This window comes from Orycteropus afer, unplaced genomic scaffold (assembly GCF_000298275.1).
Source record: "Orycteropus afer afer isolate SDZICR_OR568_19922 unplaced genomic scaffold, OryAfe1.0 scaffold00291, whole genome shotgun sequence".
NCBI lineage: Eukaryota > Metazoa > Chordata > Mammalia > Tubulidentata > Orycteropodidae > Orycteropus > Orycteropus afer.
In genome coordinates this window covers 636,674-648,751 of record NW_006921878.1, presented here as the reverse complement: position 1 = coordinate 648,751, position 12,078 = coordinate 636,674, and the positions used below count along the sequence as shown (strand labels likewise).

General features: G+C 54.3%; 1 protein-coding gene across 1 annotated transcript in view; it reads left to right on the top strand.

The window, feature by feature from the left end:
- LINGO3 (leucine rich repeat and Ig domain containing 3) overlaps nt 1-1,670 on the top strand; it is a 30,284-nt gene extending 28,614 nt beyond the window's left edge. The window contains exon 7 of the mRNA XM_042782325.1: nt 9-1,670. Within this exon, the coding sequence (XP_042638259.1) occupies nt 9-1,670 (1,662 nt within the window). The remainder of the gene's footprint in view (nt 1-8) is intronic.
- The last annotated feature ends 10,408 nt before the right edge of the window (nt 1,671-12,078 follow it).

Here is a 12,078-nt window from a genome sequence, read left to right as displayed (position 1 = left end):
CGGTGGCCTGTCCGCGCCGCCGGCTGACCGCCGTGCCCGACGGCATCCCGGCCGAGACGCGCGTGCTGGAGCTGAGCCGCAACCGCATCCGCTGCCTGAACCCGGGCGACCTGGCCGCGCTGCCGCTGCTGGAGGAGCTCGACCTCAGCGACAACGTCATCGCGCACGTGGAGCCCGGCGCCTTCGACCACCTGCCGCGCCTGCGGGTGCTGCGGCTGCGCGGGAACCAGCTGACGCTCATCCCGCCCGGCGTCTTCACGCGCATGGGCAACCTGACGCTGCTGGACCTCAGCGAGAACAGGCTGGTGGTCCTGCTGGACTACGCCTTCCAGGACCTGCGCAGCCTCCGGCGGCTCGAGGTGGGCGACAACGACCTGGTGTTCATCTCCCGCCAGGCCTTCGCGGGGCTGCTGGCCCTGGAGGAGCTGACGCTGGAGCGCTGCAACCTCACGGCGCTGTCGGGCGAGTCGCTGGGCCACCTGCGTGGCCTGGGCGCCCTGCGTCTGCGCCACCTGGCCATCGCCGAGCTGGAGGACCAGAACTTCCGGAAACTTCCCGGGCTGCTGCACCTGGAGATCGACAACTGGCCGCTGCTGGAGGAGGTGGCGGCGGGCAGCCTGCAGGGCCTCAACCTGACCTCGCTCTCCGTCACTCACACCAACATCACTGCCGTGCCGGCCGCCGCGCTCAGCCACCAGGCCCACCTGACCTGCCTCAACCTGTCCTACAACCCCATCAGCACGGTGCCGCGCGGGTCCTTCCGGGATCTGGTCCGGCTGCGAGAGCTGCACCTGGCCGGGGCCCTGCTGGCCGTGGTGGAGCCCCAGGCCTTCCTGGGGCTGCGGCAGATCCGCCTGCTGAACCTCTCCAACAACCAGCTGTCCACCCTGGAGGAGGGCACTTTCCACTCGGTCAACACGCTGGAGACGCTCAGGGTGGACGGCAACCCGCTGGCCTGTGACTGCCGCCTGCTGTGGATCGTCCAGCGGCGCAAGACCCTCAACTTCGACGGGCGGTTGCCGGCCTGCGCCACGCCGGCCGAGGTGCGCGGGGACGCGCTCCGCGATCTGCCCGACTCCGCGTTGTTCGAGTACTTCGTGTGTCGCAAGCCCAAAATCCGCGAGCGGCGGCTGCAGCACGCGGCGGTCACCGCGGGCGAGGACGTCCGCTTCCTCTGCCGCGCCGAGGGCGAGCCGGTGCCCACCGTGGCCTGGGTGACGCCCCAGCACCGCGTGGTGACCGCCGCCGGCGCCGGGCGCGCCCGCCTGCTGCAGGGCGGCACCCTGGAGATCCGCGACGCGCGGCCGCAGGACAGCGGCACCTACACGTGCGTGGCCAGCAACGCCGGCGGCAACGACACCTACTTCGCCACGCTGACGGTGCAGGCGGAGCCGGCCGCCAACCGGACCCCGGGCGAGGGGCGCAACGAAACGCTGGCGGCCGCCCGCTTCCCGCTGGACCTGACCACCATCCTGGTGTCCACCGCCATGGGCTGCATCACCTTCCTGGGCGTAGTCCTCTTCTGCTTCCTGCTGCTGTTCGTGTGGAGCCGTGGCCGCGGGCAGCACAAGAACAACTTCTCGGTGGAGTACTCCTTCCGCAAGGTGGACGGGCCGGCTGCCGCCGCGGGCCAGGGGGGCGCCCGCAAATTCAACATGAAGATGATCTGACGCGCCGGGAGGCCCAGCCGGGGCGGCCAGGCCGCGCCCACTGCAGGGCTGGCGGGCTGGTCTCTCTTACCACCTATGCATCGTCCCCACGGGGGCTGCGCGCGGCTCTCGGCAGGACTTCCCCTTTTTGTAGACTCAACCGCAGGACTTTTTTCATCAGGACGCATCTTTTGCAGTTTCTCAAGCGTTTTCTAAAGGTTTCGACCTGTGTCTTCCGGCCCCGCCCTCAGGCCTTGATGGCTGAGTTGGAATAGGGGCTGGGCACCCTTCCACCAACCCAGGGTGGGGTGCGGGGCTCGGGCCCTCACAACACAGTCCACTCCCAGGATGGACCCAGCTGCTACCCCGAGGGTCCCCAGGCAGGGCTCGCACCTGTGGGACACGGTTTATACCTGGACCCACATACAGTCCCACGGTCCCTGAGTAGGGACACTTGGAGAACCTGTGCTGTTCACGCCTGGACACCATAGAGGTTACATCCAAGGCACAGAGTGATTCACACAAGGGACATGCAGCCAGACACACAGAGACTCACAGCTCAGAGGTCACACCTCACTCCCAGCTCACACCCAGATGTGAACCCCAACCCAGAGGCCCCACAAGGGCGAACAGGACTCTCACAGGAGAACACCGAGCTCACAGCCAGGATGCTTACAGTTGTCACTTGGGACACACACAGCTCACAATGGAACACACATAGCTCACGCTTACACAAACACAGCTCACAGCTGGGACACATACAATCCACTCTCAGGACATGCGGAGCTCACACCAGGGATACACACAGTTCACAGTGTGACTCACACAGCTCACACCTGGACAAAGAGAGCTCATAGCTGGGACACACATGCATCATACCCAGAGCTGATACCTGGGACCTAGACAGTTCACACCGGGGTGCCCAGAGCTCACACCCGGGACATGCACACAGCTCACATCTGGGACACACACAGCTCACAGCCAGGACACGCACAGAGCTCACACCTCGGATATGCACAGCTCACACCCAGGACACACACAGCTCACACCTGGGACACACACAGCTCACACTCGGGTCACTCACAGCTCGCACCTGACTCACTTCTCACCGGAGCATGTCTGGTGGGATCTCAGGGGCCAGGTTAAGGTCTTGCTGAGCAGGTCAGGCTTACCTAGAGGGGGCCCAGCACACACCAGGTAGTTTCAACGTGCTTTCACTCCATGCACTTTCTCCCAGACTCTCTTCCTCCTAGACCCTCAGGCCCGCCAGGTTAAGCCATGCCCCCAGCAACCTCCATCCCTTTAAAGCTGGCACTTCCTTTCTGTCTTGGACTGTTTGGTGGGGAGGTGCCCATCCCATGGGGGGTCACGGTTCCTCGAGTTCTCTCTTCAACAGGGTCAGCTGGAGTGACCGCCAGCCCTGGGCATGCACTGACTGCTGAGCCAGCCTCAGACTGGATGCCAGAGTGGCCCCCGACGCATTGCTCCTGTGGGAACAAGACTACAGAGGGCAGGGCGTTCTTGTGGTGCCATTCCAGAGGCAGCGGTGGGGAGCGAGACCTGATCTGTGGGTTCAGGCTACAGGGAGGCCGGGACCCGGGTCACTGGAAGGAGATGGGGTGGGCTTAGATTTAGAGGGTGTGTCATGAGCAGATTGGGGCTTGGTTTAAAGCAGAGCTCCTCAAAGCCACTGCCTTCATGATGCTCGGGTAATGAGCTCCCCATCACTGGGGGTAAGCAAGCTGGAGCTGGGGTTTTGATGAAGTATTCCTTCCATGACTTGGTCTTACCGGTCTGGTTTTAACTCCATGCCCGCCTTGGTCAGACAACAATTAGGGCATTGTTGGGGAAGGGGCACAGGAAACATAGCATAGCCTGACCTCAGTCAGAAAAGACCTTGGTCACTGACCCCAGGGGCTAGACAGTGTCCTCATGGGCTTTGTAGGAAGACTCAAAGCCAGCTCTGCCCCACCTGGAGCAGCACTCTCTTACCTGAGCTGGCAATGGGGGACCACCTGGACCTTCAATGTCCTCCTCTGTAAGCTGGGTCTGAGGGTCAATCCCATTGCCATGGACACGGAGGCCAGGCCTGTGGACAGGGCGTCACTGCAGTCTGAGCCCCGGACTAGGTCCCTCACACCCTTCTGAGATGAGCCAGAGGAAAACACCAGCCTGGAGGCTCGGAGCAAAGGATTAAGCAGAGCTCAGAAAGGGGCCTGGGCTGCTCTTGAGGGGCTGTGGCCGGGAGCGTCAGGAGGCCCTGGCCATCCTGTGAACATGGCATCTTTCCCAGCCAGGGTGGGAGCCAAGTGAGGGGCAAGGTGGTGTCCTGGGACCCAAATCTTTGCCCCTGAGCTTGGCAGGACCGACTGTTTTGCCTCAGCTTCTTCCTGACTCTGTTGCCATGACAACCCTGAAGGCCCCTCAACATGACATCCAAAGTGCCTTTAGCCTCATCAAAGACGGAGGGGTGCGTTCTCAGCAGCGTTAGGGTTAAGAGAGAGCCTGTGTGATTGGATCTCCTGGCCCCTCTGATCACTCCCCAACAGGACCCAAGACTCTGGGCCTCCACCCCCCACCTCCACTTGCCTCCCTCTGTATTTGTTGGAATCCAATAAAAATAAAATGGATTTAATAGCAAACCTCGGATTGTATTTATTCCTGCGGGAGGAGGAGGACAGGGTGAGGGCGGGGTGGAGCAGGGGAAGAGGGTGCTGGTCTTGGGAAGCTGGCTGCGACGTCCAGGAAGTGCACAGCTCACACCCAGGATACACACAGCTCACACCCAAGACACACAGACCTCACACTGAAACACACAGAGCTCACAACCAGGACACATACAGCTCACACCGGGACACATAGACCTCACACCCGGGACACACACACCTGAGACAAACAGCTCACACCTGGGACATATACAGTTCACACCTGGGACACCAGTACACAGAGGTCACACCCAGACACACACAGCTCACACTTAGGGCACACAGACCTCACACCTGGGACACAAAGAGCTCACACCCAGGACACACAGCTCATACCTGAGACAACAGATCACACCTGGGACACACATAGTTCACACTGAGATACACAGAGCTCACAGCTGGGACACACACAGCTCACACCCAGGACACACACAGCTCACACCTGAGACATATACAGTTCACACCTGGAACACACACACACAGAGCTCACACCCAGACACACATAGCTCAAACCCAGGATACACACAGCTCACACTGGGGAACACAGAGTGCACACATGGGACACACACAGCTCACACCTGAGACACACAGCTCACACCCAGGATACACACAGTTCACACTAGGACATACAGTTCACATGGGACACACAGAGTTCACACCTGGGACACAGAGTTCATACCCTGGACACACACAGCTCACACCTGGGACATATACAGTTCACACCAGGAATACACACAGAGCTCACACCCAGATACACACAGCTCACACTGGGACACAGACCTCACACTGGAACATGCAGAACTCACACAAGGACATACATAGCTCACACCTGGGACACATAGAGCTCACACTTGAGACACACACAGCTCACACTTGGGATGCACAGAGCTCACACCTGGGACACATGCAGTTCACACCTGGACAGACAGATCTCACACTTGAGACACACACAGTTCACACCAGGATGCATACAGGTCACACATGCTGATAAAGGTCACACGTCAGGAGTGCCCATGCTGTTCCCGATGCTGTTCCAGGTACTGTGTGTATTTCAGCCTTTCACACTGTCTTGATTCTCTGGTGCCACTATAACAGACACACCACAAGTGGAGGGCTTTAACAAACAAGAATTTATCCTCTTACAGTTTAGGAGGCTAGAATTCTGAATTCAGAGTGCCGGCTCTAGGGGCTGGGTAAAGGCCCTTTGACCTTTGGCTTCACCTCTGCCTCCTGTTCCAGGTCCCTGAGCAGGAGGCTTTTTCTGACTCGGGCGGCTGCCACCTGCCGAGGCTGATGAACCCAGGTCGGCAGATAAAATGGCACAGTCCCAAGATCAGCAGGGAACACAGCAGGCCATCGCTTCAAGTCCAGGAAAGTCCCCAGGTTGGCGGGCAACGCGGCAGGCCGCTGAGATGGAGACTTGGTCAAACACAGGATCCAAACGTGCCAAGGAGCTAGAGGCCTTTCTCAAAGCTGCTGCTTCCGTGGCAGAGCAGGCCACATCGCTCCCCAGCTGCTCGCGGCAGACTCCCCCATGGAGGCGATTACAATCTCACCCTGGGGAGCACCGCGTCCGGCTGCCCAGCCACTCAACCAGGCCCAGCCGCGTCGACACCCAGCCCCAGCTGCCACACACACTGATGATGTCTCTGTGAGCTACACCCTGTAAGGCCCCATTTACAGATGAGCAAACGGAGGCAAAGAAGATGGAAGGACTTTGCCCAGAGGCCCTGCCTGGGGAGGGGCTGGCAGAGCCCAGCTTCCGGGCGACTCCCACCCCACACTCAGGCAGGGGCAGGGCCCTCCCTGCTGTGCCTTCTGGGCCCTGACTTCCTCACCCCGGGCTGGGGTGGGGGGACCCTCTTGTGGGGTCTCATTTCCCTTTTCCCTCTTGCAGCAAAGGCAGGCAGAAGGTTCACCCCGTGCCTCAGTTTCCCTACCCATGAACATGGCCCATGCCCTATCCGATGCCCACGGGGTTGAACCAGCCACAATATCGGAGATTTTCGTAAGTCCTGCCTCATTCTTGAGGAGCAGGAGGGAAGGACAGCGAGACAGCTGAGGGCGGCCAAGGATCAGCTGGGGCGGGACACATACTGCTGAACAAACCCTGGGCCTCTCCTCCCACTGGGGGCCGGAAACTCAAGGAGGTGCCTGCAGGAAACCCCCAAAACACAGGCCAGGTGGCTAAGCCATCAGCACACCCTGGAACCTGGTCCTGAACATCCTGCCTCTACTTCTCCCCCAGAGGGGGCTTCCCACACAGACTCCCCATCTTCCTCTCTTCTAGCCCAGCTGCCAGCGCCCACGGCCCCCAGGACCTGCTGTGTTCTCATGCACGGGGCCCCAGGCCCAAGCAGGCCTGCTGCTCAGCTCTGAACACCCGCCAGCCGCCTGTCAGCACCTGTTCCAGAAGATTCCCCAAGCCACGTCAATGAACTTCCACTCCTCTCTTCCCACCGCCCCCAGGTGGGCACGGCTCCTCCCACCTGCCAGATTCTGCTTGTGCGTCTGAGCAGAGATGGCTCCTGGGTCCCCAGCCTAGTTGCTGTGTGGCCTGGGCAGGCCTGGAACTCACCTCAGGTACAAAGCGTCAGGGGCTCCATGACACAGTCATCAGGGTAGACGTTGTATAAGCTAAACTGACAATTGCACCCCAGGCCCTGATGAACAGTCTGAGCCTTTTAAAGCCAGGATTTGCTCTGCACTTGGAAGAACTTGTCTCACTCTAATCCTGGCCCTGGATCCAAGAGTCATGCTGGAGGTGATGCCACCGGGATTTCAAAGACCAATGGTCACCACAGGGAGCAGGTGTCAGCAGAGCTTCCAGACCAAGACAGACGAGGCAGAAAGGCCTGGCCATCTGCTGAAAAATCAACCAATGAGGGACACTGTGGATCCCAGCAGAAGGTGTCCCACATGGTGCTGGAGAATGAGCCCCTGGGCTGGAAGGCGCTTGAGAGACGCGTTGGCCGCAACCGTGGACTCAAGCAGACTGAGGATGGAGAAGGCGGACCGACACCTGCGATACATCGGTAACTAACAACCCTCATCTCAGGGGAGCCGGCTGCGTCTCGTGCCCCAGTCTCACTGGGCTCCCCATTGCCCCCACCCCAACATGGCCCTAGAGTCCTCATCTGTCTTTTCAGCCCCAGCAGGCTCCCAGCCTGAACCACTGCCTTTTTTTTTTTTTTCCTAATAACCAAAATAAATTAAAAACAACAAAAACCTTCCAAACTTGATGCTGTGGAGTCAACACCAGCTCACGGCGACCCCACATGTTCCAGAGTTGAACTGTGCTCCTTCAGGTCGTCCAGGCTGTGATCTGATGAAAGTAGATTGCCAGGCCTTTCTTCCATGGCAACACGGGGTGGGTTCGAACTGCCAGCCCTTCAGCTACCAGCTCACTGTTCGAACTACCTCGGAACTCCTCATGGGCTTTGGTTTTTCAGAGCAGTTTTGGGTTGACAGAAAAACTGCACAGAAAATACAGAGTGCCCAAGTGTCCTCTCCCCCATACACAGTCCCTCCCCCTTGACCTGTGAACATCTTGCATTCCAGTGGCACATTTGTTACAACTGATGAGCTACTCACAAGACCTAAGCGATGGAAGCAACCGATGAGCCGATAAACCCAGCGTAGTACCTGCGGGCATGCCTCAGGTTCTGGGTTTTCTACAAATGGAAGGTTTTGGCAAACGTGTATCAAGCAAAGTCTGCTGGCATCATTTTTCTAACAGCAGGTGCTCACTTAGCCTCTCTGTGTCACATTTCCATAATTCTCGCAATATTCCTAATGTTTTCATCAAGCTCTTGCACACTGGGTAGACCAGCCACAGCACAGTGTAAACATAACTTTTCTAAAAAAAAAAAAAAACCCACTGCCATCAAGTCAATTCCAACTCATAGCAACCCCTCCTTGGGTTTCCAAGGTGATATCTCTACGGAAGTAGATTGCCCAACCTTCCTTCCGAGGAGTGGCTAGTGTGTTTGAACCACCACTTGGTTTGGTTAGCCATCAAATGCCTTAGGCACTATGCCACTAGAGCTCCATTTGTTTGTTTGTTTGTTTGGATGGTGCCCAGCTACTTTTGGTGAACATTTGATCAAAGATTCTATAGAAGAATACTGGTCAAAAGGGGGAAAATGCAGAACAGAATTTGAAATTATTATGGACTATAGACTTTCTGGAGCCACAGAGGCTGGATGAAGCCCCGAAACTATTAGCCTAAGATAATCTTTAACCCTTAAACCAAAATTACCCCCTGAGTCTTCTTACAAGCAAGCAATAGCACAGCTTCATTAGTAAGCAATGTCTGCCTTGAGTACCGTGCTGCTGTAAGATCTCCCGATCTGGGATCAGACCACAGCAACCCTGCGGGTTAGATAGGGAACTCAGGGGGCAGTGAGTTCATGTCAGTGGGGGAGGAACAACTCAGAAGAGGGGGGTGTCAGAAGTAAATCCATCCACCTGCGGTCAGCTGATCTTTGACAAAGGGCCAAAGATCATTAAATGGGGACGAGATCATCTCTTTAACAAATGGTGCTGGCAAAACTGGACATCCACGTGCTGAAAAATGAGACAGGGTCCGTATCTCACACCATGCACAGAAACTAACTCAAGTTGGCTCCGAGACCTGAATACTTCACCATAAAGATATCAAAGGAAAAACAGGGACAAACCCCGGGGCTCAAATTCAGGGCATAAATACACTATCAAACAGAAATAAAAGTGCCCAAACAACGGGTGACAAACCAGATGACTGGGACCTCCCCAAAACAAGACATTCCTGCACATTGAAAGAATCCATCAGAAAGGTGAAAAGAGAACCCACAGACCAGGGGAACAATTTTGGCAACGACGTCTGAGAGAAGGAGCCAATCTCTAACATTGATCGAGAACGTCAATGCCTTAACACAAAAAGACAAATAATCCAATTAAAAATGGGCAGAGGACATGAACAGACACTTCACCAAAGAAGACATTCAGGCAGCCAACAAACACACGAAGAAATGCTCACGGTCATTAGCCGTCAGAGATGCAATTCAAAATAACGAGCTAGCATCTCAGCCCTGCACTAATAGCAAAGTCCACAGAAATGGAAAGCTACAAACATTGGTGAGGGTGTAGAGGTGTGGGGGGACTGGAGCCCTCATACACTGACGGTGGGGCTGTGACATGGTGCAACCAATGTGGAGAACAGTAGGGTGCTTCCTTAAAAAGCTGGACACAGAAATGCCACATGCCCCAGCATCCACTACCAAGTATATATGCTAAAGAAAGCAGAGCTGTGACAGGAGCAGAGGCGTGCACACCCGTGGTCGTCGCAGCACTATTCCCAAAGGCAGAGAGACGCAGACAAGCCGAGTGCCCAGCTGCGAGGGAACGAACCCACACACTGGCCCCCACACATGACGGGACCTATGCAACGCTAGAGAACAGCGACAGTCTGCAAAACATCTCACAACGTGGGTGACCCTGGAGGGCGCTCTGCTGAGTGAAGTCGGTCAGTCACCAAAGGACAGGTACTGCATGAGAAAAACTATTGTAAAATGTCAAGAAAAGAGTTTCACACACACAAAAAAAAATTATTTGATGGTGACTAGGGCTGGGGAGAAAGGGAAAGTAAACCTCTAACTGGAGTTGTTGTTGTTAGGTGCTGTGGAGTCGTTTCCGACTCATAACGACCCCATGCACAGCAGAACGAAACACTGCCCGATCCCGCGCCAGCCCCACAATCCCTGCTATATGTGAGCCCATCATCGCAGCCACCGTGTAAATCCATCTCGTTGAAGGCCTCCCCCTCTTTCGTCGACCCTCCACCCTACCAAGCATGACATCCTTCTCCAGGGAATGGTCCCTTCTTACAACATGACCAAAATAGGTGAGACGAAGTCTGGCCATTCTTGCTTCAAGGAGCATTCTGGCTGCACTTCCTCCAGGACAGATCTGTTAGTTCTTTCAGCAGTCCATGGTACTTTCAGCATTCTTTGCCAGCACCACAACTCAAAAGCATCAACTCTTCTTCAGTCTTCCTTATTCATTGTCCAGCTCTCACATGCATACGAGGCGATTGGAAATATCATGGCTTGTGTCAGGCGCACCTTAGTCCTCAAGGACACATCCTCGCTCCTCAGCACTTGAAACAGTTCCTTCATGGTTGACCTTCCCAATGCTACACATCATCTAATGTCCTGACTGCTGCTTCCATTGGCATTGATTGTAGAACCAAGCAACGTGAATTCTTTGACAATCTCAATCTTCTCTCCATTTATTGTGATGCTGCTCATTGGTCCAGTTGTGAGGATTTTTGTTTTCTTTATGTTGAGATGTAATCCATGCTGCAGACTGTATTTTTCAACCTTCATCAGTAAGTGCCTCAAGTCATCCTCACTTTCAGCAAGCAAAGTTGTATCGTCTGTGTATCTCAGGTTGTTAATGATTCTTTCTCCAATCCTGATGCCACGTTTTTCTTCATATAGTCCAGCTTCTCGGATTATTTGCTCAGCATATAGATTGAATAAGTGTGGGGAAAGGATACAACCCTGACACACTCCCTTCTTGATTTTAAACCATGTAGTGTCCCCTTGTTCCGTTTGAATGACAGCCTCCTGGTCAAGGTACAGATTCCTCATGAGTACAATCAAGTGTTTGGGAATTTCCATTCTTCTCAATGTTATCCATAATTTGTCAAGATCCACACAATCAAATGCCTTTGCATAGTCAATAAAACACAAGTAAACATCTTTCTGGTATTCTTTGCCTTGAGCCAAGAACCATCTGACAACAGCTATGATATCCCTTGTTCCACGTCCTCTCCTGAATCCGGCTTGAACCTCTGGAAGTTCTCTGTCAATATACTGCTGCAACTGTTTTTGAATTATCTTCAGCATGATTTTACTTGCGTGTGATATTAATGATATTGTTTGATAATTTCCACATTCTGTGGGATCACCTTTCTTTGGAATGGGCACAAATATGGATCTCTTCCAGTCAATTGGCCAGGCAGCTGTCCAAATCTCTTGGCATAACTGAGTGAGTGCCTCCAATGGGGCATCTGTTTGTTGAAATATCTCAATGGGTACTCCATCAATTCCCAGAGCCTTGTTCTTCGCAAATTCTTTCATTGCAGCTTTGACTTCCTCCTTCAGTATTATTGGTTCTAGATCATATGCCACTTCCTGAAATGGATGAAGATCAACCAGTTCTTTTTGGTACAGTGACTCTGTGTATTCCTGCCATCTTCTCTTGATGTTTCCTGCATCATTCAATATCTTGCCCATAAAATCTCTCAATATTGCAACTCAAGGCTTAAATTTTTTCTTCAGTTCTTTCAACTTGAGAAATTCTGAGTGTTTTCTTCCTTTTGGTTTTCAAACTCCAGGTCTCTGCACATTTCATTATAGTAATTGGCTTTGTCTACTCGAGCTGCTCTTTGAAATCTTCTGTTCAGCTCCTTTATCTTGTCATTTCTTCCATTTGCTTTAGCTACTCTCCACTCAAGGGCAAGTTTCAGAGTCTCTTCTGTCATCCATTTTGGTCTTCTTTTCTCGTCTTTTTAGTGATCTCTTGCTTTCTTCATGGATAATGTTCTTGAAATCCTCCCATAATTCTTCTGGTTTTAGGTCATTGGTGTTCAATGCATCAAATCTATTCTTTAGATGATCTCTACATTCAGGAGGGATATATTCAAGATCATATCTTGGCTCTCTTGGACTTGTTTT